Consider the following 27,790-nt stretch of genomic DNA (forward strand, 5'->3'; position numbering starts at 1 on the left):
TGGCATTTGTAAACATTATTTTTGCTATAGCTCTTACCCTTAGAGTTTCCCAAACACCTTATTACAAGAAATTTTTCTCTAGAAGATGTATCACTTATCTATTCCTGCATAACAAAACAACCCAAAACTTAACGGCTTGAAACAACAACCATTCCTTATTTTTCACAGTTCTGAATTCGCCTGGTCTATGCTGGACCAGTTGGGGCTGGGTGGCCTAGGATGGCTTCATTCTTATGTCAGCCAGTGGGCAGCTGGTTGGTCTAAGGTCACTTGCCACTAATTAGTCACATGGTGGAAGGGTTTCCAGCCTCAGAAAAGAGACAAACTCATGAGAGGGCAAGCCCCAGCATGCAAGCACTTTTCAAGCCTATGCTTAAATCATTTTTGGGCTATTTCATTGGTCACAACAAGTCACATGGCCAAGTCTAAAATCAAGGGATAGAGACATAGGCCCTACCTCTTCATGACAAAGATTTGCCGGAATAGGAGCAATTTGTGTCTAATTTTTGAAATCTATCATTCAGAGTAAATAGAAAGATCATCACACTTCGAATTGCTTGCACCTTTTGAGTGGATATATTTCAAAAGCATGTTGTTGGTGTTTTAATTCCAAGACACAAGAAACCTGTTTAGCATACAACAAAGTACAATTTTAAATATATGAATATATATTATATACAGGGTGTGCCCAAAATGTATACACACTTTAACAGCTGATAGCTTAATTTTTGAAAATGAAATGTATTTTCATAAACACTGCCTTTATAATTATTCAAAGTGTGTGTATACATTTTTTGGAACACTCTATATGTATATATTCATTTGGGAAGCAAAGATTTATTATGAGTCTGGGGTGGAGGGTATTTGAGGAGAATGTGCATGAAATGGGAAAAGTAATATCAATAAGAAAGTGGGAGATTAGGAGTGCAAGAGTGTTCGAAATTCCAAATACAAACTCCCTAATCTCATGTGGGACACAAGTTAACCAGAAGCCAGATATTCAAAGATTATTTGCATCTAATTTTGTCAAAACACAAAGCTACTAAAAAAATAGCCTGCAAGTTTTCACTAATACTTTTTGGTATAAGATAAAACTTAACTCAGAAAAAAAGGAAACATTTTAAATATAGGAGGCCCTGGACAGTGTGTCTCAGTGGATAGAGTGTCGGTCTGTGAACCACAGGGTAGAGAGTTCAATTCCTGGTCAAGGGTACCTACACGGGTTACAGGTTCAATACCTGCCCCCATCAGGTCACATGTGGGAGGCAACCAACCCATGTGCCTCTCTCACATCGAGGGCTCTCTCTCTCTAAATATATATGTGTGTATGTATGTATGTGTGTGTGTGTGTGTGTGTGTGTGTGTGTGTGTGTATCCCTACCTTCTTTACCTCCCTCCCTCCCTTCCACACACACTCTAAGAAAAAAAAAAAAAAGGAAAGAAAAAATATGCTCAGGTGAGGATTAACAAAAAAATAAGTAAATAAAATATAGGAGGATAGAAAGAGCAGTAGTAAAAAAGTATGAATCTAATGTAAAATGTTTAATACATTCAGCACAATTGTCATGGCTTTATTGAAAATGTCAGAAATCATAAATTGTATTTAACTTGATAAGAAATCATTCATGAAGCTCAAAACAAATATAATCAAAATGGCGAGTAAGTTACTTTTAATCTAAGTAGACAAATGTTTGCTCAGACTCTAAATAAACTAATAATTTTCATGACCTTTAAAGGAAATGGATAAGAAGATGCGAATACAGAAAGAAAGCACTGAAGAATTACGTAAAGAAATAATGCAGAAGAAATCAGAAATTAAAAATTTACGGGAGGATTTAACATTTAAGCAGAAGCAATTGCTAAAGGAGCAGAAGGAGCTAGAAGAATTGTTGGAATGTCAGGTCAACCTAAAGGTGTGCTACTTACTTACCATTCATAAATATTCAGACACTGTGCCTGTGTGAACATTAAAATGCATGGATGTCAAGTTTGACTGCATAGGTTTGACGAAGAGGTGTATCATCACACAAAAACATTCAGCATTGTGAGTGAGCCAATCAAACGAAAGCTGGACTCTGGGAATTCACAAAAGTCTGTAGAGTGTCCGGCAGGATCATTGTAATTTGGAGTCCCAACCCGGGAACGGGCCTCTCTAGACTGCCAAGCATTTTTCGATACTAGAATTGTCACAAACACAATCTCTTCCTTGAATAGGAACCAAATTTTCTAACCTCTTATGTATATTTTTATCACCTTATCCTTGTCTGTTTGGTTCCACTCTACTTCCCTCTGACCATGCAACTGATGAGGGGCCCGTACTTATGTTTTAGGAGATAATTTACATTCATTTTATTTTGAAAAAACATGTAATAGCTCTCCAAACAATTTAAGTAACCTAGAGTTATTTTTTAAATAACATCTGACACTCTTTGCTTAATGTGACACACTTGGACCTCTTTTTGCTTATGAGTCTTGTGAGCCAAGATGTACCCAGCTACTATCTGGAACTTAGGAACTCAGCAGAGATTTCTAAGGAACTCAATGAAGCTAAAGCTTCAGGCCCCTCACTTGCATGAATCTCTTCCAAGGCCCTGTACCTAATTCAGCATTTGTAATTTTCTACTCTTTTTCTAAAAGAGCAGACGCTCCCCTTTTCCCCTCCCCCGCTCCCCCCAAAAAACTGTACAAGTTTCAGCCTCACAAAACTTGGATCTGCCCCAGGACTGAGCAAGATCCCAGGGAGAAGTGCGCACACTGCAGTGATGTGTTCCCCTCTGTGCACGTTACCCAGGCCCCACAGTCCGCTGCGATCCTCAGGCAGGAGGGGCTCTTCCATCACCCATGCCGTGTACATAAGATTCTTGAGGCTAAAACTGAATGTTCCATGAACTCTCAGAGCCTAGTGGAAAGTGGCATTAGACACACTTAGCTTCTGATCTTGGCCTTGACGTTTTTTGCTTTTTTGGTTTTTTCGGTGGTGGTTTTTTTGTTTTTTCGGTTTTTTGTTTGTTTGTTTTTTAATTTCATTATTGATTAAGTTATTACATATGTGTCCGTATCCCCACATTGGCCTTGACATTTACTAGCTGTGAGACTTTGGGAAATTTTTTAGCTTCTCTGAGCATGAGTCTCAGGAAGGATCCTAGAAACAGAGCTTAAGACAAGCATTCGTGGAGGGACGTCTCTAAGGAGAATCTGATAAGGGCGTGAGGGAAGCCGGGGAAGAAACTGGGCCAAAAGGTGGTTCAGGAGAACCTTAGTATCAACCTGATCCCATGGGATCTCTTGACCATGAATTGCACTGCAGAGGTTGTTCCAGCCAAAGGCAGAGGGGAGGGGCTGTTATATCACCACATCAGTTAGTCATTTCACAGCCTGCTCTCCCCTTCTCTGTGCCCCGTGTCCCCCAAAAAATCAGCTCTGCTCAGTTTTGGAGAAGAGAACAAACATGAACTGTTAGCAGCCAATTCCCGCAACCTCTGATGGATGGGTGTACTCCCATAAAGGGAATCTGGGCTGAGCACCCACTGTATTTCTTAGACTCGGTTATCTTCTCTTTAAAACGATAATATCCATAACTATAGTATAAGTGTATTGTGAGTATTAAATAGAATAATTAAAGCACCTTGCATAGTACAAAATAGATAGTGAAAGTTCTACATGTTGTAGTTCTTTTCTCTCCTATTTAATTTGCTTATCTGATATAATTTAATATGGTTCCATTTCTTTACTAGGATGAAGTGGTCCACCACCAAGCCATTCCTGTACAAATTGGAAAAGAAATAGAAAAAACAACACGCAAAAAAGTGTATGATTTAATATTTTTATTTTTAACTAGAAGCCCGGTGCACAGATTTGTGCACCGGTGGGGTCCCTTGGTCTGGCCTGTAGGGATCAGGCCAAAACCGGCTCCCTGACATCCCTCGAGAGGTCCCAGATTGTGAGAGGGCGGTTCTCAAGTGACACACCCCACCATCGGGCTCCTTCCTCTCTGGTTCTGGGTGCATCACCCAAGAACTGCAGCTGCCAAGTCACCGCAGCTCGGCAACTCCTGTGTTGAGCGCCTGCCCCCTTATGGTCAGTGTGTGTCATAGTTACTGGTCAGAGTGTCTGTGGTGGTCATTGCACATCATAGCTACCAACCAGTCGGCTGGTCGGCCGGTCGCTTAGGCTTTTATATATATAGACCTCTCCCAGCCTACTCTCCCCCAAGTTATGTGTGCACATTAAAACAAGAATATTAACCACTGAAAACATCAAATTGCTATTATAATTTTAGAAATATTTGCATTTTTTCCTGTCTAGGTTGTGTACTAGTATACTAAACTCATTAAAAGAAAGTAGTACAGCACAATGCTATCATTCATAACACTCTTTTATGTCTTAATTTGGGGACAATAGTCTCTTTCCAACTTATAAATCATATCTTTATGGATAACTCCAATTGACTTTAAAGAGATGTTCAAGGGATAAATTATTTAAACATGGTTCAGAAGTATGTCAGCCAGCCAGAAGCCTAAAGCCCAAATGATAGGAACTATTTGCCACCAATTCACCTGTGTAACATCTCCCCCCCTCACCCCACCCCTACATATACAACATTCAGTATAGATTCTGAGGCAGAAGTCACTGAGGAAATGTTCAAGGTTTCAAGGAACTAAAAAGATAAAGATAAGTGAAGACACAAAAATTCTGGAGAAATCATATGATTGCTCTGGTGACTGATCTCGAAACAAGAGGGAAAAGTAGGCTCTAGTAATGGTTCTCAAAGCCAAGCCCTCCAGCACCAAAGTTGATAAATTCAGGTTAGTTCTGGAAGGCTGGGCAGGATGAGGGTAGAACCCCAGGATCTGGGGAGAAAGTGGGAAGGCTGGACAAATCCCTGCCTTCAGTGGAGATACCGTCTGAGTCCCACTCATCTATGGTCTTCACCCCACTTCTGAAATCACTGAATTTATGAGCAGCTCTTCTGTTTCCTGGTGAGGAAGTAAAAATAGGTAAAGACAGCATGGGATCAAAATAAGGCAAATGTGTGAGTATGTATGTGTGTCCATGTGTATGTATGTGTCTGTGGGTATACATGTATGTGTATGTATGTATCCCTCACAGAGAAATAGAAAAGAAAAAAATTATCTTGGAACATGAACTCAAAGAACTAAATGACTCCCTAAAGAAAGTTGAGACCAAAGTTAATGCTCTAATGGAAGAGAAGGAGGATGTAATAAAGGAAGTTGAAGGCAAACGGGCCTTACTTGAAATCAAAGAACGAGAATATAACCAATTGGTCAAGCTCTTGGAATTAACCAGAGAGAATGAAGCCACTTCACTAACTGAAAGGTTAGTTATCTGTCATCTAAATTTTTCTTCAATTTATGTATGAGGGTTCAAATCATAATCTCAAACAAATTTGGTTTTTATAGAACTTTTCAATAAACATTTTTATAGAATATTAAATCGAATTTTACCGTTAATAAAACATATTATTAAATAAAGCATTTTAGAAGTATTTTTTCCATCCTTTATTCATTGTCCTCAATTTCCTGTGACCAAATCTTCAGGACACAATCTATTGTATTTCGTAAGTTTCTGAAAAGTGCCTCTGGAAAACCCTATCACTGGAGAGTGCTATAGTTGAGGGATGTTTTTTCTACACATGAGTGGTATTTCTGAGGAAATTATGACTTTTTCCTAATGGGAGCAATTTAGTGATGTGATTTCCCAAGAGTGTTACTTCTAATTTTAAGTATAATTGCAGGGAAATTGTCTGCCAACCTACTATTCCATCTCGGGTTTTTATAAGACTGTGGTGTTAAATGATACCAGCTTGCAAACAAAGTTGCTTTGGGCATTATTTACAACTTGATTCTAACATGAGGAGAGTTCTGTGTGTGCATGTTGATCATGTTTGTCTTTAAAACCCCCAAGGGCAGCTGATGACTAATCACTTTCATTTGTCTCTTTACCTGGAACAGAGGGATCTTGGATCTCAATTTACGAAACTGTCTCATCGACAAACAGAACTACCACGATGAACTTTCTCGGAAGCAAAGAGAGAAAGAACGAGATGTTCGAAATTTGAAAAAAATGGAGCTACTCTTGAAAGTGTCCTGGGATGCCCTCACTCAAACCCAAGCCCTGCATCAGAGGCTGCTAACAGAGGTGGGTGCTGTGCGCCACTGTCGGACTTCCAAGCTCAGTGTTGTCTTTTTTTAAGTAAAAAAAAAATATTGTAAGAAGTTGTTTTTGCTATCAATAGGAAAAGAAAACGAACAGAGAAAAGATCATGTTAAAATGCATTAAACTGATGATAGAGCCTTTAGTCCTACACTGGTTTTCAATCTCTATTTGCTGTCCCAAGATCAGAGAAATGTCTTGTTTGGATCGGGCGTCAGCCTGACCAGGGGAAGCAGTTGGGCCATCCAGTCATTACAGGGTAGGACCAAGATGACTACACTCGTCCTTGACTTATTAGAGTTCAGTATAAACTAATAATTTAATTTGTCCCAAACAATGCTAGAACCTTTGAAGACTTTAACTCCACTACCTTTGTAATTCTTATGCCTTCAAAGATATATTTTAATACAAATTTTTCAAGTTATTTTTGTTGGAAACATTGGTTTACTATAAGCTTCTCTGTTTTATCTCAAAGTCTACCCTGTGGCACTCCATCTTAGTCATAGTGAAATTTACAGTAAATGGCAGGTATAATATTTGTTCCAAGTATTGATGGAAACCTAACTATGATGAGCAGGAGGCTCCTAAAACCAGCAAGTGTTGCTTGTATTGATAAAACAATCCTTGTTTATTGACCAAATAGACATAAGTAAGATTTCTTTATACAGTAATAGGATAACAATTGTATTAGGGCACTTCTAGCTATTTAGTTCACAATATAGCACTCATAGGCTATAAAACTAACAGAAACTAAAATATATTAAAATCTTCTTCTCTCATTGATTTTAAGAAAAATCTAATTTTACTATCTCTACCATCACCTGGCTTAGTCATCCAACAAGAAGAAATTAGCTGGGCCAGTGTTGCTCAGTAGTTGAGTGTCGACCTATGAACCTGGAGGTCGCGGTTTGATTCCCTGTCAGGGCACATGCCCCTGTTGCAGCTCAATCCCCAGTGGGAGGGGTGGGGCTCAGGAAGGGTATGCCAAGCAGGAGGCAGCCGATCAATCATTCTCTCTCATCACTGATGTTTCTATCTCTCTTTCCCTCTCCCTTCCTCTCTGAAATCAATATAAATATATTTTTTGAAAATGTTTTTAAAAGAAGAAATGAATATGAAATTCCAGTAATAAGAAATGAACAAAAGATTGAAACTGAAGACTTTAAATGCTCGAGTTTTGCCCGTTGACAAGATAACTAGAACTGTCTTCATTATCTATGCAGCATGAGGTTTTTATTATTTTTATCTAAAGACATCTCTTTTTGGAAATGACAAATGTTTTGTTTTGTTTTTAAAGGCTGTTTTTTTCTCAATACACCTTTAAAGTTTTTAAAATTGTTTCCTATCTGGTCAAGTTGAGATTTTTAAGAACCTCATTTTTAATTTGTAATAAAAGATTACAAGTTGATTTTTTAAAAGTCAACAAACTGTAAGCACCTGTTAATAAAGGTCTTAAATAATTGTGTTTGTGGAGAAAGAAAGAAAGAAAGAAAGAAAGAAAGAAAGAAAGAAAGAAAGAAAGAAAGAAAGAAAGAAAGAAAGAAAGAGAGAAAGAGAGAAAGAAAGAAAGAAAGTTAGTTTCTAGTAAAGTTTCAGTGGGAGACCAACTGCCTCTTTGCCTTGTGCCTCATAATTGTCCCAGCCACAGTCCCACAGTGGGTTGGAAGTACTTGAAAATAGGAGTGGGTCAGGTCAGTTACTCCCATCCTGAATGAACATTCAGACTTGCAAACAATCCAAAAAGGAAAGAGATAAAAGGTAAGTGTGAAGGGCTCTGGCTATTTTTCAGAATTTGTTTTCCCCTAGAGACAGCTGTTTGATTCTCCCATGGCCTTTGATCGTAGAGACTGTCCCAAAAATTCAAGCCACAAACCACATGAACATTTGAAATATTTCAGAAAAATATCAAAGCCTTAAAGAAACTGACATTCACTGATATCAAGTAACTGGGATGTTTACAGCAGCAGAATAATGTCTAGTTTCTTCACAGTTATAAAAGTTACTGATATCTGTTCGTGCATTGAAAATGTCTGGAAGAACAGACTCCAAACTATGAACAGTGACTCCTGGGGAATAGCATTTGAAGTAGAGGTGGGAAGCAGAGATGTTTAATTTCTTACTTTACATATTTTTTAGTGGTTATAATAAACACTTTTTTTTCTAAGTATGAAATGCTACTCCATAAAAACAAAGAACTGAAATAAATAAGCTTACCAAACCTGCTGATACATGCAATTTGGAGCTTGGATGTAATGCTACATATCTTGTCACGCCAGAATGATAACATAGCTGGAAACATAACTAGAATCAATTAGGTTTGCAAATTGGCTGCAAGGAGTAATAGAAACTCAATTACAGTGGCTTACCTACATGGAGGGTTGTTTTATTCACACAATAAACATATTGGATAATCAGAGGTAGGCACAGCAGGTAATTTCATAGTCCAGGATCCTCTTAGCTTCTTCGTGTGTCATCCTTAACATGCACATGTTTTCTCCAAGATCACAAGATGGCCATTTCACCTTCAGGCATAAGGTCATCCTGAAGTGGGGAAGGGCAGAGAGCAAAAGGCGTGTGGCAACTGACTCTCCCAGGAGCCCCATCCAGCAGGCTTGCACTTGCACTCCATTGGCCTGTGCTGCAAAGGAGTCTGAGGATGCCTGGATACATCGCAGCATTGAACAAAACAGAGGTTCCATTAGCAAGGTCAAAGTGGGGGGTGGATGTTGTTGTCTGGGCAACCAGCAGGCTCCGCTGCCAATGGCTTACCTTGTTACCTCTTCCACAAAGCACGAACACTTAATTCCTGCCTGACACTGGAGGATTGTGTTTATGGAGAATTGAGAAAGGTATCCGGGAAGCAGCTAGCCCAGGTTCAAAAATGAATACATTTTACTGCAGTATTATTTGTCATTCAAAACATTGGAAATAACTAAATGTCTGAAACCCAAAATTAGGAGAATTAGTCGACAGCCTTTAGTTGGCATAGAGTAGCTGGTGAGTGTGCTCTCATCATATTGTTGACAGAAACCTTCTAAGCATCCCTGGTTCCAGGTATCGTGTATGTACAGATTTGCCCACACCTGGGAACAAAGCATTTGGAGCAGCCCACTCTTGGGCACCTGTGGCAGAGAATCAGGCGGGCACCAGGATGCCTGCTGGGCTTCCTCCATCCCAGAAGAATTCACTCCACTTTCCAGCAGGAGAAACCAAACTCTTCCGTGCTGATTTCTTAACCTCTGCATGAAATCCCCCCTGATTATTCAAGTCCATGCTGGGCTGTCCCTTTGGACCTGCTATAGCCATTAGCTGCCAAGACTACACATTCTGTCTATTGTTATATGGACTTCACAGGACTATGTCTTATCTCCCTAAGTCCAGTGTGTGCCTCTCAACAACTAGCTGTCCGTGATAGGAGAGGCCCTGGAGGGCAGGACATCCTTGGGCATCTGAGGGTAGAGAAGGTGCTACTGAAGATGCACAAGTTCATGGATGTTGGGGCCTCTAAAGACACCCTTGAGCTCGTTTAAAGAGTAGCATGAACCTCAGAAAGATCCTGTTAAATGACCTTTAAATCACTAAACAGTATGATCTTCCCTTCTTGGGACAAGTTTTAGCCAATATCCTACCTTGGTGCCTAGAATGATGTGCTTTCACAGTAGAAGATAAACCACATTAGATTGGAGTCATGTGCTTTTAGTATAAACGTCCAAGCCTAAGCCTGCCCTAAGTCAAGAATGCTGTCAGCCCGCCATGTTGGCCCTTGCTGTATCCTTGGTGGGCATTTCCCAGCAGCTGCCATGTGTCTTATTCCTCTCTTCTCTGTTCTCCATCATAAAGAACCTGGCAAGTTCATTCCTAATAAGGCAGCAAAGACTGATGGAATGAGATGTTGCCTTCTCCTCAAAGTACTTTAACAGGGAACACAAGCACAAGCTAATACAATAGAAAGGTAATGGGGGAATTTCTGGAATAAATAAGAAAGGTTAAGAGGATTTTCTTTTGTGTAAGAAGTTTCCAGCTGCTCATCAAACCATCACATAAAAGTAGCCAACTACTCTCACTGTTATTAATAAATAGTTCCATTTTTCTTTAACCTATAGGATTCAAATTCACACTTTGTAAGTATCATATCATTAGAATATACGTTTCTGAAGTGCTGAGTGGTGAGTTAGAGAGGCAGTAACGCACTCCAATATTACAATCATGGGTTCTTAGTCCAACTGCCTGGGTTTGAACCTATACCACTGAGGCAAGTTGCCTAAATGTCTTCGTTCCTCATTCTCCTCATCTGTACGACTGGAGGTATTGCCTACCTCGTGGAGTTATTGTGAGGATTAAATAAGACCATACATACAAGCATTTAGAATTTTCTCTGACACATAGTTAATGCTTTATAAATGCTGGCAGCTATTATTATTAAGACATTTTATTTCCAATCAAGTGAGAAATAGTATATTTGCAGCTAGGGAATTATAGATTTTTTTCAGGTCTTTATATTTTAGTTTAAGGGACAGTGACCTGTTTTACGAATTAGATAATTTTTAAATTAATCTCAATGACTTCAATGAGAATATTCAATGACTTCATAAAGAATATTCAGCAAAATAAGTGTTCCTATATGATTCAGAATTATCATTTCCCTACCATTTTCAAAAGGCAAGTGATCGGTTCACTACATGACCTTAAATATTTCTTTCTTGTATAAATGTCTGTTTTAAATTTTGACTTCCAGATTGAAGCTATCCCTAAAGATGATTCTATTGCTGAGAGGAGGAGAGAACTCCACAAAGAAGTTGAAGTAGCTAAAAGGAATTTGGTCCAACAGGTTCATTTCATCTGTCATTTAAGCTTCTATCTAAGAATGGTTAATATGAAGTTGGGTTTTTAACAGTGCTCCACGAAACCTCGTCAATAACAGAGTCAGTAAAGAGAGTATGATCCTACCTAACCTGTGTCCACTCCAACCCTACATTGCGGGAGTGGGAAGGGAGGATGTACTTGAAGCAGCAAAAATTACACAAATTCGTGATATTTTAAAATAGAAGCTATTGATTATATTAAAAACAAAAATAAATGCTTTATTTCACCAATGTTTAATTTAAATTTTTCAAATTTTATTTATTCAAGCCACTGCCAAAGTATTTTTAAACATGCTTTTATGTCTCTTCTTTTTCTTAAATTTACTTTAAAATACAGTTTGAATAAGAAAAAGTTCTGCCCTATTAAATATGTTATCATATTTTTCTCATTCTTTTAAAGATCAAAAATACTTGGAGCTAAGGCAGTAGAATTACTTTGTTTTATGTTTTAATAAAAGAAATTCCACATAGGAGTTTAAAAATAGTCTAAGATAATGGCCTTAATGTGTTCTTTCAAAGAAATAAATCATAATACCTTGTGTTTTTCAAAAGAAAATCCTATCAGAAGCTGAGTCTAAGTTAGTAGAACAGCAACTTGCAGAAGAAAACAAGCTTTTAAAGGATCAAGAAAACATTCAAGAGCTGGTATTCAGCCTTATCCGTATGACTCAAGTCAAAATTGAAGAGAAAGAGCAAAAATCCAAGGATTTCCGGAAAGTTCAGGTAACTGCATTTTTGCAACCATCCATAAATCACTACAACAGTTCAGGTTAGCCTCGTTTGAACACAGTGTTCATTAGAAAGCTGTAATTGTAAAGTCTCCAAATTCCAGTGATGACATAGCTTCCCAAAGTAATAGTCCCAGGATCCAATTAGTAGGAGTCAACAATCTATAGAAAGAAAGAGCTAAATCAACCAAAGGAGCAGAGGATTTGAACAGATGACAAGTCAGTAAGAATAACGTAGTGGACACGGCGGACAGCCACACAGGCCACAGACATCTCACAGCCAACTGTGATTTGCCTGGGAATGACTCAAGAGCGGTAGCATTAGACCATTCTCCCTCCCAAGGGAGAATCAAGCCATCATCATTTAAACCCTTAATTACTGCTTCACCCAGTGCCACTTGGTGACATTCCTGGGCTCCCAGCAGAGTACCAGAGCTGACCCAGTGCCACATCCCCGAAACCAAAACAACAATAAAACCAATGGCAAAAACAACCCTCCTGTCATGCCGGCTAAACTCTAATATTAGAACCACTTATTCCACTTGAGGATTATGTCCAGAGGTTCCCTGTTAAAAAATGAATATGATATGACATATCACTAAACTGGAAAACCTGAATTTACCATCTGGCCCAGATGTTGGCCATTTCTAAGTGCAACCTTTGTTCTAATTCTGAGCAAGTATTTGCACAGAGTAGCCTTTCTTCTTATTCCCAAGAAAGAACTCACATCAAAGCATAGTGTACAATGAGGTTAAATAAAGTTTTTCCAAAGAAGACTGAGGAAAAGATCACCACACAATCCACAGCAAACTCTTCAGATTCCCCTTTATCTGTTTATTTTTTTCCACCTTAGAACATTTGAGAAACTACAAGAAGTTCAGCATGGCTGGCCCAGTAGAGTTCGTAGGCTAGCTGGATTTCATAGAATAAAGAAAAGAAAGGCACCGGAAGGGGTGGGGAGGGGCGGGAATGAAGGCAAGAAGGCAGCTTGAGAGAACAGGGTGGCCGAGGGGAGGACGAGCAAAAGCAAAACAAGGAAAGGAGAGAGCAAGGGGATAGTTGTTGAAAGGGACAGTGGCCTGTTTTACGAATTAGATAATTTTTAAATTAATCTCAAAAGTTGAGCCCAACCGGTGTGGCTCAGTGGTTGAGCGTCAACCTGTGAACCAGGAGGTCACGGTTCAATTCCTGATGAGGGCACATGCCTTGGTTTCGTGCTCTATCCCTGGTGGAGGGTGTGTGGGAGGCAGCAGATCAATGATTCTCTCTCATCATTAATGTTTCTCTCTCTCTCTCTCTCTCTCTCTCTCTCTCTCTCTCTCTTTCTCTCTCTCTCGCTTCCTCTATGAAAGCAATAAAAGGATATTTAAAAAATTGATACATAGGCTATTTATCAAACCAAACTTCATTATTAAATGAGCTCATTCTTATAAAAGCACACAGTTCTTTCTCTTGAAATAGGGAAATCAAGAAAGGAAAGATAATGTTTTCTTTAAGTATTCTTAGAATTGGGAATTGGTCTATTAAACATTAGCCTTAATAAACTATAGCTTTCATAAGACAACAGTCAATTTCAGCATTTTATTTTGTGTCATCTACATCCTCCCAAAAAGACAAAGGGTGAAGGAGAAAAACGATGTTGCTATTATCCCCAAGATGGAGTTGATGATACTAAATTTTTATATTTGTATAATTCTTCACACATAGAGTTACTTAAATAATATTAGTCTCTTCCTGAATCCTATTCTCACTGAGAACAACATAGCATTGCTACATGTCAATCTTGGCTCTGATGTCTAATTTCTTTTTAACCACTCATGCCAGATGGGTTTTGCTTTCACAGTCCTCAAATGAAAACCAACAGAAACTAATTCCTCAGGTTCTGTCAGCAAATACTTCATCTTTAGATGTGTTTCTTACTCTAGATCAGCGGTTCTCAACCTCTGGGTCGCGACCCCTTTGGGGGTCGAACGACCCTTTCACAGGGGTTGCCTAAGACCATCCTGCATATCAGATATTTACATTATGATTCATAACAGTAGCAACATTACAGTTATGAAGTAGCAACGAAAATAATTTTATGGTTGGGTCACAACATGAGGAACTGTATTTAAAGGGCCAGAAGGTTGAGAACCACTGCTCTAGATGAAGGATCCAGTCTCTTTATATTTGAAGAACATAACTAGTCTATTAAACTTGGTATATTTTTAGGGTTTTAGAACTTTAAGTGCTGACTTAAAATATTTATGCGTAATTTGTAACATCTCCTTAGGGTGCTTTATTGTGTAGGACAACACACTCAATGTACAAGTGGAATCGTGCTTTAAAATCATGGCTTGTCTCTGACAAAATACCACAGAGGATTCAATCAGTAACATTTATCAAAGCTTACTACAAATCCCCTTCCCTCATCTACATTCCACAAATTCCCCACTCACCTCGCCCACTTTTCGGCTCCCTCAAACATTCCCCAAACTTTTCCTCAAACTCATCCTATACAGCCTCTTCCTTTTCCTCCTCTCTTATTCTTTCGCTTCCTTGATTAACCCTTTGTCTTAGCTAGTGTGATTTAGTTCAGCTGATTAGGCAATTTTCAGATCTCACTGAATCTGCACAAAGGATTTTTCATAATGGATAGGAATGAGATGGGTTGAGGCTGGGAGTATTCATACGTTGTTGGTGGTGGGCTTTATTCTTATTACTATTTCACACATAATTTTTCTATTTCAGCAAAAATATGTCAACATTTTGAAGGAGATCAAAGCAAAGGATATTGAAATCAGGATACACAAGAAGAAAACGAGTGAAATTCAACGGAGGTAAAAGAATTACTGATGATTATCTAGTTAGGAGGCGGGAGGGAAACTAACTTCAGAAGTTTCAAAAACACTGGTATTTTCACAGACTCAAAGAGTTTGCTCAATTATATGACACTATTCGAAATGAAAGAAACAAATTTATTAACTTACTTCACAAAGCTCACCAGCAAGTGACTGAAATAAAAGAAAGGCATAAAATGTCACTAAATGAACTGGAAATTTTAAGAAATAGTGCAGTTTCTCAAGAAAGGTAAGTGTTATAATAACTATTATCCTTTCAAAGTCTTCTGATTTATTGATCTCTAAAATACTCTGGAGATAATGAAATAGAAAATGATCGTATTTTACGAAGCTAGAAAAGCCCTTACGCAAACACCTTGCTTTACAGATGATAATCAAAGCACCTGAATGTGATTCCTTATGCTTCTACTGCTTGCAAGCCATCTATTTTTTAAGTGAACGAAAAACTGTAGTATATAACTATGCTTACTATGTTTACTTTCATTTATCCAATTAGAAAAAAAAGCACCAATTTGATCATTTGCATTTAAAGTTAGAAGGCAATCAAATGTTTATGAACCAGCATTCCCTGGTTGTAGATTTGAAGAGTAATGTGCTTGTAAGAGGCAGTGTTGTGGTTAAGAGAGTTGGCTTTCTAGAGCAGTGGTTCTCAACCTTGGCTGCACATTAGAATCACCTGGGAATCTTTTTAAAATCCTGATTTCTGGGCCTCATCCTCCACAGGAAATTCTGTTTCTTTGTTACTAATGTTGTAGCCTCACCCCATAACAAAGAAACAGAATTTCTGGAGGATGAGGCCCAGAAATCAGGATTTCAAAAAGATTCCCAGGTGATTCTAATGTGCAGCCAAGGTTGAGAACCACTGTCCTAGATTCAAATCGCAGCCCTGATACTTACTAGCTGTGTGACCTTGGGCAAAATACCTTACCTCTCTGGGCTCACTTTTTTTTAACCATTTTTTAAAAATGTCCTTATTTCATAGGACTTTTTATTATTAAATGAGTTAAACCATGTAAAAATACTAAAAAATGTCTGCCAAATGGTGTTTTATAAACTGTATCACTTACCATGTGCCAAGATCTGTTTGACTATCTCACTTACGTTTAGTCCCTGATCTACTGAGTCTATATAACCTGAAATTTTTCTGGTGACCATTATTGTCCAGTTTGCTTTTATGAAGATATTACAAAATGGGCCCTTGTGTGTGGATAGTGGATGGGGTGGGGGTGGAGGGGGTAAGGGATTTGTATGAAAAGGAAAATCTAATTTCCTAATCAGGTTCTAATCCTACATAAAGATCACGTATCATTTATAGAAGCCATGCATTCATCCAGCATTTATTGTGATGCTTTATGGCAGTGATTCTCAACCTTCCTAATGCCGCGACCCTTTAATACAGTTCCTCATGTTGTGGTGACCCCCAACCATAAAATTATTTTCGTTGCTACTTCATAACTGTAATTTTGCTACTGTTATGAATCATAATGTAAATATCTGATATGCAGGATGTATTTTCATTGTTACAAATTGAACATAATTAAAGCGTAGTGATTAATCACAAAAACAATATGTAATTATATATGTGTTTTCCGATGGTCTTAGGCGACCCTTGTGAAAGGGTCGTTCGACCCCCAAAGGGGTCGCGACCCACAGGTTGAGAACCGCTGCTTTATGGAGTCAGAGACCACCTTAGGTCCATTGGACATTATCAGCTATAACCCTCTCTGCCCTTAAAGAGCACACAGTCTTCTGGGGACAGCAGAGCAGTAAATGAATCACTGTAGTCTCTTGCTTTGATAAAGTGGGAGGAGGGTACAGGAGAGTCTTGTGGCACAAAAGAAAGATGTCCTAATCCAGATGGAGGGGGAATCTGAGAAATGAAAAGCATGCAGAAATTCCTGGAGAGTATCGTTTGATGAATATCATTATTACTATTGTCATTGCAAGGGATGTATTAAATCAAGAGCTGTTTTGATGCAGTTTGTGTTTTGAAGTTTTCATTGTTTTTGAAGAAACTAAAGAAAATTATAATCTTATCTATTTCCCATTATTTTTAAAGAAAACTACAAAATTCCATGTTGAAACATGCCAACAATGTTACCATCAGAGAAAGCATGCAAAACGATGTATGCAAAATTGTAGTAAAACTTCAAGAAATGAAAGCGAAGAAGGAAGTCCATTTAAATAACATTGACAGACTCGCCCATATGATCACAATGATTGAAGAGGAGATGGTGAAGCTTCGCAAAAAATATGAACGAGCTGTTCAGTCTCGAAATGAAAGGTAGAAATCAGGAAACTACTGTGAGAACAAAGCACCCAGAGGTCCTATTTAGAAATGTTTCCCCTTTTTCTATCTACACATGACAGTGGGTAGTGAGGGACATTTGATATTAAGGTTTTATTAGTTTTGGAGGGGAGGAGTAGCTTCATGTTTTGCCTGAAAATAAGAAACTCTGACCCTGGATGGGTAGCTAAGTTGGTTAGAACATCTTCTGACGCCAAGGTTGCAGATTCAATCCTGGTCAGGGCACATACAAGAATCAACCAATGAATGCATAAATAAGTGGAACAACAAAATTGTTGTGTCCCTCGTGTCTGTCTCTCTCTCTCTCTCTCTCCTCATAAATAAAATTTTAAAGAAGGAAGGAAAGAAGGAAAGGAAGGAAAGGAAGGAAGGAAGGAAGGAAGGAAGGAGAAGGAGGGAGGGAGGGAGGGAGGGAGGGAGGAAGGAAGGAAGGAAGGAAGGAAGGAAGGAAGGAAGGAAGGAAGGGAGGAGGGAGGGAGGGAGGGAGAAAGTTCTTGTAAGAGAAACAAGTGACAGTTGAGTTTGGGGAGCTGCTTACTTGAAGATAAAAGTCCTTTCCCAGATTACCTTTCAGGATGCCTCTGATACCATCAAAATATTACAGACAATGGACATAAATAAGTCTTTGGATCATGTATCCACTTTTGTGACAGGCCTGTTCATAGTATGATATTTATTCAGCCTTTCTCCCAGTTCGTAAGTAAGAACTTTAGGAGTAGCATCGCTTCTTCCAGGCCACAATAATATCATTACTCAATTATACTTTAGCAGTTTTCCCAAGTTTCTAGTGCTTTGAGAAATCTGGCATGTGAGATTGTAGAGCTTATAGTAAGTGCGTCTGGTATCAGAGTGTTTTTCATCAACCCTTGGTTGTGTTCTGTGTAAGTACTGGACCCTGAGAGTACAAAAGGATGGTCAAACATTGCTCCTGCTTTCTGTTTTAAAGAGGACTGAGATCATGAGAAGAACCAAAAATTGTCAAATGAGACAAAATATAGAGCTAAGATTAGTCAAATACAACTACATACACACATGTTTTGAGGAGAACAGTGAGAGAGAAGCACTTAAAGATAAGCTCTGGGGAAATGGATATGCAGTGTGTGGGAAGAACTTGAGGGTGGTGAAGAATACCATTTTTCAAAGGGTTGGCTGGTGTGTCCTCTGGGGGATGGGGGAACCTTCTTACTTGACTCCTGGCACAAACCAAGGCATTTAGGCAGTGTACTCCCAGGCCCTGGTCAGATCCGTGGGGCTGGAATTAGAAATTTCTTACTCTGTTTCTTCCCCAGATTCTCCTCACAAGGAGGGGTCTTTTTCCTGGCATTATTATAAATGACGGAATTTGCCTGTTCATTAGGAAATCTGCATCGGAAATAGTCAGCTTTAAAAGGACCTAATGGGCTTGGCACGTTACATAGAGCAGAAATACATTCCCTGGCCCTCTGCCCGAGCGCATCTGGCCAGAACTTGGTTGGCAAGCCTGGTCCAAGGAAAGGATCTGCAGAAAATCAGACTGTGGGGTCACTTTGTTCATGCATGGGGAACAACATTCTTTCCCACCCCAGGAAACCTTGGGGACTTGCAGAGGTTCTGGCCAGCCAATCGCATGGTCAGCTCAGAGTCAAGAGGCTCAACAACCATCCCTTTCCAATCTCCCAAAATTCCAAGTGTAGAGTTTACCTAGAAAGCCACTGGTAAATATCGTTTGTCTTCTAGAATTACACAAGGCTGATGTGCATTCTGCACACCCAAATCCAGAGGAAACCACAGTAGCTAGTAAAACTGTGGCCTCAACATCCTCTTAACCTCTGCCCCTCCATTTGACCATAGTGGCGTTCAGCTGATAGAGCGGGAAGAAGAAGTGTGCATCTTCTATGAAAAAATAAATATCCAAGAGAAGATGAAACTCAATGCAGAAATTGAAATACATGTCTTGGATGAAAAAATCCGATTCCTGAAACTGAAGATTGCTGAGAAGCAAAGACAGATTTATGTGACCCAGAAACTGGTGCCAATCAAGAAGGCCCTGGATGCCGACGTCGCCGTGCTCCAGATTCAGGTGGGCACGAGCTCATGAGACACTGCCTGGGACCATTTGCCTTTCCCCCTCCATTATTGGTCCATAGGTTGTATGTTCTTACATGTAAACCGACCCATGCTGCTCCTGGAACCTGTGAGAACCCAGGAGTTATGTGGCACACTGCTGCAGGGCCACCCTCCAGAGGTCTTCTCCCCATGAAGCATTTCCTGCCTTTCTGGGAACACACTCCTCCCAAATCTCAGCTCTAGCTCAGCTTTCTCACAGCTCACAGTTACATAATTTTACTTCCACCAGCATAATGATGTTTTTGATGCTTGCTGGAAAGACCTAGCTCTCTGATTTTTAGTACTCTTGCCCTCTGGAGCTGAGATTGTTGTTCGTTATTAATTGGCCATCACATTTAATTCGACTCCTTGTGAACCCCTGTAGTGTCCCTGTAATTTAATAACCTGGCCTCTGACATGGCCTTTTAAAAAGTGTAATAAAGCCCACAAAATTAAACATGAAGTAGCAATAGAAAGAGAGGAAAGAAAGCTGCTTTCTTCACATGTGATAATCGCAATTTTTTATGAAAATAAAAGAAAAAATTAAACTGAAGAAAACTGTGGCTTGAACTTTTTTCCATCGACTCAGTGTAGGAACAAATTTTAGCCTATAACAACTTTTCCAAAATGTCAGGTGGCTTTCAGGTTTTTTTCTGATTATAAAATGAAGACACGTTAATCAAGTTTTTTAAAAAATACAAAGTTTTTAAAGAAGAAAATAAAATCGTATCCCCAAGATATATAACCACTATTAAAATGATCAAAAATCTGGAAGAGATCCTTCTAGTCTTTTACTTTACAAGTGAAAGGTTTTTACTAGCTTGTGGTGTAAACACAGTTTGGGGTCCTGCTTTTTAATTAAATCACATCAAGGGGATTCACAGATCCCCTCATCACACAGTGCCTGGTCCACCTCTGCACCGTCCAGCACAGACTCGGCCAGCATCTGCAGCCTGCATCTACACTAAGGACCATTCACGCAAGGCCTTTGTCTGTGAACTGACTTTCTTGAAGATTTGGGGCAACAGTGTGAGAAGGCCCGGTACAGAAATGCAAAGAATTTCAAGTTAAGTATCAGGTAGCCATGCCCTTCCGAGCTCCGTAGGGCCACTCTATCCCTGGGAGCGGTCCCCGCCTGCATTACCCCATGTAGCACCCTACTCTAGCTCCATTTCACTGGCTTGTCTTTCCATCTTTCATCCCCCATCTGCCCTCCACAGCCTCACCATCCAGGTGGTCCCCCAGGCACTTCGTACTTGTCTCACTCCATTTTACAGAATCACTTGGCTCTCTCTAGCTCTTTCCCCAAATACAGTTTCAGGGCCACCTTTGCCCATACTAAACTGTCAAGATGCCCAGCAGAACAAAGGAACTAAATTCAATAAGGCCCACAACAGGAAAATTCACTCTCCATTATGTAAGCATTTTAACTCTGTTCATTGCAAATCAACAATTCTATTCAATGGCTAAAATGAGTTGTTCTTAAGACATATATACTTGGCATTTCATTATATGAAAGCACTTATCCGGTGTGAACTATGAATTCAGATTACCCGAGAGGGAATATTATGCATTGAGTGATAGTATGCCCTGCCTAATGGGAGACTTTACCATTCTGACTGCGGATGAATTGAGACATGTGGATTTGTGTTCTATTAGCTACCTGTTCTACCAGAGTTGGCTCTAACAAGCTTAAAAACAGTTGAATAGAAAGTTTCCCATTAGTCTCCACACATCACTTAATTATTTAATTGTCTACTCAGCGCTGACTACGTGGGCCTTTGAAGGACTGTGTGTAAAAGTTTGAGCTTCAGGCAAGCCATTTTGTACGCTGCCTGACAGTGCCGGATCCCTGCCATAGCCTGTTATTTGATAAAGCTGCTGTGTTGTTGTTGTTTTTCAAAGTCTTCCCATTTTTGGAATTCTCTTAAGGTTTGCATTTTTTCAGCTGTTTGAAATAGTTTTTAATCATTCAACAGTTTAATCCAAGAATAATCATGAGTCATATATTCCTGGATGTTTGCAATCAGAGGTCCTTTTTAGGGATCTTGGAAATCACATGAACTACTGTAGGATACAAGAACACCATTTTATATAGAAAAAGAAAACAATTTTTCCTCAATGGCCCATGGGGAAATAAGATCAATCAAGGCACCGCTGGATAAGCAAGCACCATATTTTTGCTTCCTATTTAATTTCCTAATTAAGAGAAGGAAATGTTGTGCTGAGCAAATGCTTATTTACATATGGGTGTATACTTTAAAATTCCATATTGATGGCAATTAAGAAGTGTGGAGAGAGGGGAAGAAAAAGAAAAAAATCAAATTATTTATGTCACCCTTTAAAATTATTTTTTGTCAGGAGCATAAATTAAAAATTTTAAACTCTATCTATATCATCTTGGACACATAAAGTTCCTTAAATATATTATCTCGTTTACTAGGTCAACACCATTATATTAAGCTTTATCTTCCAATTTGACAGTTGAAGAAACTGGCTTAGAGAAGATAAATGGTTTCCCTGAAATTATGCAGGTTTTCAGTAGAAAAGCTAAAAATGCTGACTCTTGGTTTTCACCATGCTCCACATCTCCCTATAAAACAAAAGCTCAGTGTGGCTGCCACTTCTACTTGGGAGTGGCCATATTTCTTCATCTACCTCCAAGGTCTCATTAATTCAACAAATAGAGTTGATATATAAGACATTATCTTGGGTATTTAGCAAAAAGTATTTAAATAGTTCAGTCTGTTTCTCATAGACTGTACATTGTACTGACCTAGTAATGAAGAACTTCATTCTCCTGTGGAAAGCCATTAAGCTATTGCCAGCATAGGGTTTTAAACTGGAGTTTATTGTGTTCCATACCCTGTATGTTGTCCAGCTTGCCTCTGTAACAACTTTCAATAAAGATGTCAAGTCTGTATAGTCTGAGCTCTGCAACCACACAACTTCCCATGAGTATAACATGAAATGGGAAGTAACAAAGGACTGGCTGTAAAATCAGCTTTTTCTTTGATGACTCAGAAGTCACTGCCTTCTTTGTAGAGTCAATTACCGACATCCTGCTCATGGCACCAAAGTGATCAGAAGCATTGCTTAACCTCAAGTTCCAGCTGATTGGGTGTTAAGAATTGTCTTCCACTTTTGTCTGTGTCAGTCCCACTCAAAGATGCTAAAAACCCTTGGCTGTGTGATTTTAAGATTTATAAGCAAGAGAGTTAGTTTTAAAATTGTTTCTTTTTTAATAGTTTTCACAGTGTACAGACAGAATAAAAGACCTGGAGAAACAGTTTATAAATCCTGAGGGTGAGAACAGAATCCGCTCCCTTCCAGGGAAAGATATGACTACAGAAGAAATGATCAAAAAATTAGATTCGGTAACTATTCTTTCTTTCTTATTTCTTATTTTTTTATTTATTAAATTTATTGTGGTGACATTGGCTAATAAAACTATATATGGCCTGGCCAGTGTTGCTCAGTGGTTGAGTATTGACCCATGAACAAAGAGGTCACCGGTTCAATTCCAGTTAGGGCACATTCCCGGGGTTGCAGGCTCATTCCCCAGTAGGGGACATACAGGAGGCAGCTGATGGATGATGTTTCTCATCAATGCTTCTATCTCTCTATCCCTCTCCCTTCTCTCTCTAAAAATCAATTTAAAAAACATATTTTAAAAAAGGAAAAGAAAAAATTATATAGGTTTCAGGAATACAATTCTACAAAACATCATCTATATGTTGCATTGCGTGTTCACCATCCCAAGTTAAGTCCCCTTCCATTACCATTTATCTCCCAACTTCTTCTGGATCTTAAGAGAAATGCTTGTAGTTTTTTGCCCATTAAGTATAATGTTGGCTGTAGGTTTGTCCTATATGGCCTTTGTCACGTTGAGGTATGTTTCCTCTATTTCCACTTTGTTGAGGGTTTTTATCATAAATGGGTCCTGGATTTTATCAAATGCTTTTTCTCCATTTATTATATAACTATGTGTGTGTTTTTTAATTCCTCATTTTGTTTATGTGGCGTATCACGTTTATAGATTTGCAGTAATGTACCAACCCCAGAATAAATTCCACTTGATCATGGTGTATGATCTTTTTAATGTCTTGCTGAATCTATTGCACAACTATTTCGTTGAGGATTTTAGCATCTATGTTCATCAGGGATATTGGCCTGTAATTTTCTTTCTTTGTAGTGTCTTTATCTGGTTTGGGGATTAGGCTAATGCAGGAGGGAGACCAGAGAGTGGGGCTGTTGCATTCCACCAGGCTGATGGCATGAGGAGGGGAGTGCTCCACCCAAGAAAGATGGCCTCTACAGTGTGGGAGACTCAGCTCAGGGGCCCTGAGGGTTGTCCCTTAACCTCTCTCCCCACAGCTACAAACTCCAGTTTCTCTTCACACAACTCTAGTCCACTCCGCCTTCCCTCCACTGGAGCCCAGGGTGAGTGGCTATGAACGAGATTTTGTGTATTGGCCCTTTAAGGGAGTTCGAGGATTTCTAGGAGACTCCTGTCTCTCCCTAGTGGTCAGAATCGTGCTGACTTTCACAGCCAGATGTTATGTGAGTGCCTCTTCCCGGCTCTGTGCTCTGGGCTGGGGAGCCTGGTGTGGGGTTGAGACCCTGCACTTCTCAGGGGAACCCCCACAGCTGAGATATGCCTCCAGAATCTCAGCTGCTGCCCATGGAAGTGGGGCCAGCCCTTTTCGTGTCTCCGCCCTTCCTACCAGCCTCAATGTGGCTTCCTCTGGGAATCCTTGGTTATGAGACTTCTCTTCTGCTCGTCTTCAGTTGGTTATTCAGGTTGATCGCTCCATAATTTAGTTTGTAATTCCAATTTGGTCCTGGGAGAAAGTGAGTGTACCTTCCGCCTACTCCACCGCCATCTTGGATCCCCAAATAGTATTTCTTTTTTTTTTCTTTTTTTTTTTTTTAATATATTTTATTGATTTTTTACAGAGAGGAAGGGAGAGAGATAGAGAGTTAGAAACATCGATGAGAGAGAAACATCGATCAGCCGCCTCCTGCACATCTCCTACTGGGGATGTGCCCACAACCCAGGTACATGCCCTTGACCGGAATCGAACCTAGGACCTTTCAGTTTGCAGGCCGACGCTCTATCCACTGAGCCAAACCGGTTTCGGCCCCAAATAGTATTTCTTAAAATAGCATCAATTTGCCCCTTGTTGGTCAGTGTCACATATATCTGTACTAGTGTTTCAGGTTATGGGGATAGATTTATCCTTCATTATTCCCAGCCGTGGGCAAACTATGGCCCACGGGCCAGATCCGGCCCATTTGAAATGAATAAAACTATTGAAAAAAAAGACCGTACCCTTTTATGTAATGATGTTTACTTTGAATTTATATTAGTTCACACAAACACCCCATCCATGCTTTTGTTCCGGCCCTCCGGTCCAGTTTAAGAACCCATTGTGGCCCACCCCTGTCTCTAGCCACTAATATAGTAGACCTTCATTGTAATCTAATAACAAAACCTAAGCTTGACTTTAAACATTGCCAAAAGAAATAAAATTTGAGTGGTTTCAAGATGCCCACCTTTGTATCATAGCCCCCCATCCTCCTCCCCCCACCAAAAAAATAACTTTTTAGCATCTTGAAGGGATTAACGTGCCTTGCTGATGGGAGCATATCAGAGGAGGGGCAACGGAAGGTAGATTGAGGTGAGAGGGCCATTCTCTGCCATGTGGAGGAAGAATTTCCAGAGCTATCTGCAGGAGTGGGGGCGTGGCAGGGGAAGTCATGACGTAGCCCAGCTCTAAAGACTTTCTAGAGGTATCTTAGCAACTACAGAAACAATGTGTCTTCGTTTAAGGGGGGGGGGGGGGGAGTTTTTTACTTGTATGACCTTTTCCCCCTTCCTATTGCAATTGTTTTGACCGTAGCTGGAACTACAGCTGGCCAAGAAGGAGGAGCAGTTACTGGAAAAGGATTTCATCTATGAACAGGTCTCCCGGCTCACAGACAGGATCTGCAGCAAAACGGAGGACAGCAAGGGGGACACCCTGCTCTTGGCCAAGAAGGTCTGTCCGAACCCCTGCCTTTTCTCTTCGGCCCTGGCTGCTTTATTATGGTTCATTTCCCACTGAATGCTTTGCTTACTGAGCAGAGCGCTGGAGCGATTAGGCTTTATGACAGAGAAGCAGAATGGATGTAGAATTTAAAATGTAAAGAGGATGCTTAGATAATAGTTCAAAGTAAGTTCCCATCTTGTTCCTTGAATGAATTCACTTTAAAGTGGGAAAACCTAAGCTTTTAAATGGCAGTATACAAGTTTCACTTAACTGGGCACCTACTCAAATATGACAATTATTGTCTTTATATTCCACGTGCCAAGTTAAATCCTTTTGAGTTCCTTGTGAATGGAAGGCTTCGCTTAAACAACAGTCTGGCTGCATGGGAACTCAGCCAGAACCCAGAAATGGAAGGGGACCATTGAAGACAACAGTCACACAAGCATGGGCCCATTACACCCTGGGGTGGAGTCACCACTAGTGAGGAGAGGCCAGTGACACAGAACTTCCTGATTTCATAAACTTAAAACACTGTAACAGGACTAAGATTCAAAGCTATAGGGTCAGACTGGGACTGTTAGAAGGTACCTGGAAAGGAGCAGGCGGCAGGAGGGGGTTGGTGACTGTAACTCAGAGGGGCCTTGCAGGGCAGCCTGGCCTCCGTGGCCCCTTGGTGCACCCCACTGTGGCTGCACAGGGATTTCAGTCAGCCAGCAGTGCTGAGGTACTACGAGCTCCCCTCATGCTAGGCATGGGGGCAGGAACAGAGAGGAAGGGGCACACCATTCACAGTGTCGAGTTTGGGGAGACAGATGGGAAAATAGATCACGGTAACATCCACACCTGACTGTGGGCTCCACAGGGCAATGACTGTTCCTCATTCTTTTTAGTTTCCCCAAATGCCTCGGTGCACTAAACTCTAGAACAACATTTATTTAAAAAGTAAACAGTCGATCCTGTTCTAAACACATTTCTAGCCCACCAACTAAAGTGGAAATTATTGTAAAACTCAAGCCTCCTATGCCATTTATCTGGCTTTCACACTTCGTTCTGATGACTTGCACGGGTGGATGGTCACCGCAGCTCATGCAATTCACAACTTCACCTCATAAAGTAAGGATGTTAAGCCCTAGCCTGTTTTGCTCAGTGGATAGAGCCTTGGCCTGGGGACTGAAGGGTCCCGGGTTCAATTCTGGCCAAGGGCATATGCCCAAGTTGCGGGCTCAATCCCCAGCAAGGGGCATGCAGGAGGCAGCCAATCAATGATTCTCTCATTGATGTTTCTCTCTCTCTCTCCTTCTCCCTTCCTCTCTGAAATAAAAAAAAAAGAATAAAAGAGTGTTAAGGCTCCTAAACTTTGCCTGAATTAGCATGTCTGATGTTTCTTTAAATGTTGCCTTCCTTCTTTTTGCAAAATGAATTTTCCTTTCTTTGGAGAAGGTCAGTGTTTACTGAGAGCTGGCTTGTCAAAGCTGATGGCAGTGTCTCCTAAAATCAACAATAATCCTAGAGAAATGCTGAAAGTGTCGGGAAGGTCCCAGTGTAACTGAGTTCTGGCCCAGTGGTTTATCGACCCTTTCCTTCCCCACCTTCCACGTTCTCTATCTGGATTTTTTTCCATTTAAAATTATAATGTCCTCATAGTAACCATAACTTGAAGGTAGAAATATGTTCAGATCTCAGATACTAGCAAATGACCTTGAGAAAGATACATAAATGACCTTATAACTGAGTTTCCTGATCCGTGAAATGGGTATGATATCCGCTAGCGTCGTTGCAGGCATTACATAGTCAGCAGAAGTAGCCTAGCTTTTTGTTGGTGCCCAACAAGAATGCGTGTCACCCCAAGCCTCTCATCTTCCCTAGGTAGCTTATGGCTCATCTTCCAAGTTTCCCAAATGAATGGAAAATCTCAGCAAAAACTCAGACCAACCCAGGATATAACATCATCCTTTCTTTTCTTTTTTTTCATAGAGAAGATGGAGGTTGGCTGGTTACACATACACACAACACACAAGTGTGCAGGGACTGACTAATTAATGAAATTGGATAGAGATAATGACTCACCCCTGAACCTTTAAATGGCCGTCTTTGATTCAATGTGTGCTCCCTCAAAATTACTGCAGTATAGAAGAGTTTACAAATTTATATTCCCTTAAGAAGACAAAGTGTGTACATAATAACCAGTCATTACATTTTCAGAGGCAGGTGCATCACTGGCAGCAACATTCTTCTAAGCAAATGTACAGATAAGACCAGTGTGTGCTCTATTAGAAGAAGGAAAGTCTTTCAAGTTCAGGTGTAGTTTTTTGGAAGTTCATATTCATGTCTCAAAGTACCCTGGTTCAAAAGCCTGAAGGATTTAAATAGACTAAGAATTTACTCGTTCCTTCATTTAACAAACATTCTATTATAATTTTGCTTGGTGCCTCCTATGTTCCAAGCACATCCTGGATAGTGGGGAATATGATGAATAAAACAAGTTGGCCTTGTCCTCATGAAGAGTACCTTCTTGTGGGACGACCGACTGTAACCAAATAGCTAATGCATACACATACACTGAGTGGCCAGATTATTATGACCACCTGATGTTTGTAGGCAAATTAGCTATAATTTCGCGCTGAAGTTGCTAGAGGGCCAGACCATTATAAATAGGGAAGCAGGTTGTTTACCACGACAGTAGAAGTGATTTTTTTCTGAAGATATGGGTAAACAACGCGATTTAACAGCCTTTGAACATGGGAGATATATATATATA

At 40.0% G+C, this 27,790-nt stretch overlaps 1 protein-coding gene across 1 annotated transcript in view; it reads left to right on the forward strand.

Annotated features, from left to right (window-relative positions):
- Window positions 1-27,790, forward strand: part of CCDC146 (coiled-coil domain containing 146) — a 112,828-nt gene that overhangs the window by 80,956 nt on the left and 4,082 nt on the right. The window contains exons 6-17 of the mRNA XM_036327616.1: window positions 1,737-1,913; window positions 3,735-3,808; window positions 5,110-5,337; window positions 5,973-6,159; window positions 10,910-11,002; window positions 11,589-11,759; window positions 14,495-14,583; window positions 14,669-14,833; window positions 16,664-16,888; window positions 18,743-18,971; window positions 22,246-22,374; window positions 24,904-25,041. Coding sequence (XP_036183509.1) covers window positions 1,737-1,913; window positions 3,735-3,808; window positions 5,110-5,337; window positions 5,973-6,159; window positions 10,910-11,002; window positions 11,589-11,759; window positions 14,495-14,583; window positions 14,669-14,833; window positions 16,664-16,888; window positions 18,743-18,971; window positions 22,246-22,374; window positions 24,904-25,041 — 1,905 coding nt within the window. The remainder of the gene's footprint in view (window positions 1-1,736; window positions 1,914-3,734; window positions 3,809-5,109; window positions 5,338-5,972; window positions 6,160-10,909; window positions 11,003-11,588; window positions 11,760-14,494; window positions 14,584-14,668; window positions 14,834-16,663; window positions 16,889-18,742; window positions 18,972-22,245; window positions 22,375-24,903; window positions 25,042-27,790) is intronic.

The sequence above is a fragment of the Myotis myotis genome, unplaced genomic scaffold (assembly GCF_014108235.1).
Source record: "Myotis myotis isolate mMyoMyo1 unplaced genomic scaffold, mMyoMyo1.p scaffold_m19_p_11, whole genome shotgun sequence".
Taxonomy (NCBI): Eukaryota; Metazoa; Chordata; class Mammalia; order Chiroptera; family Vespertilionidae; genus Myotis; species Myotis myotis.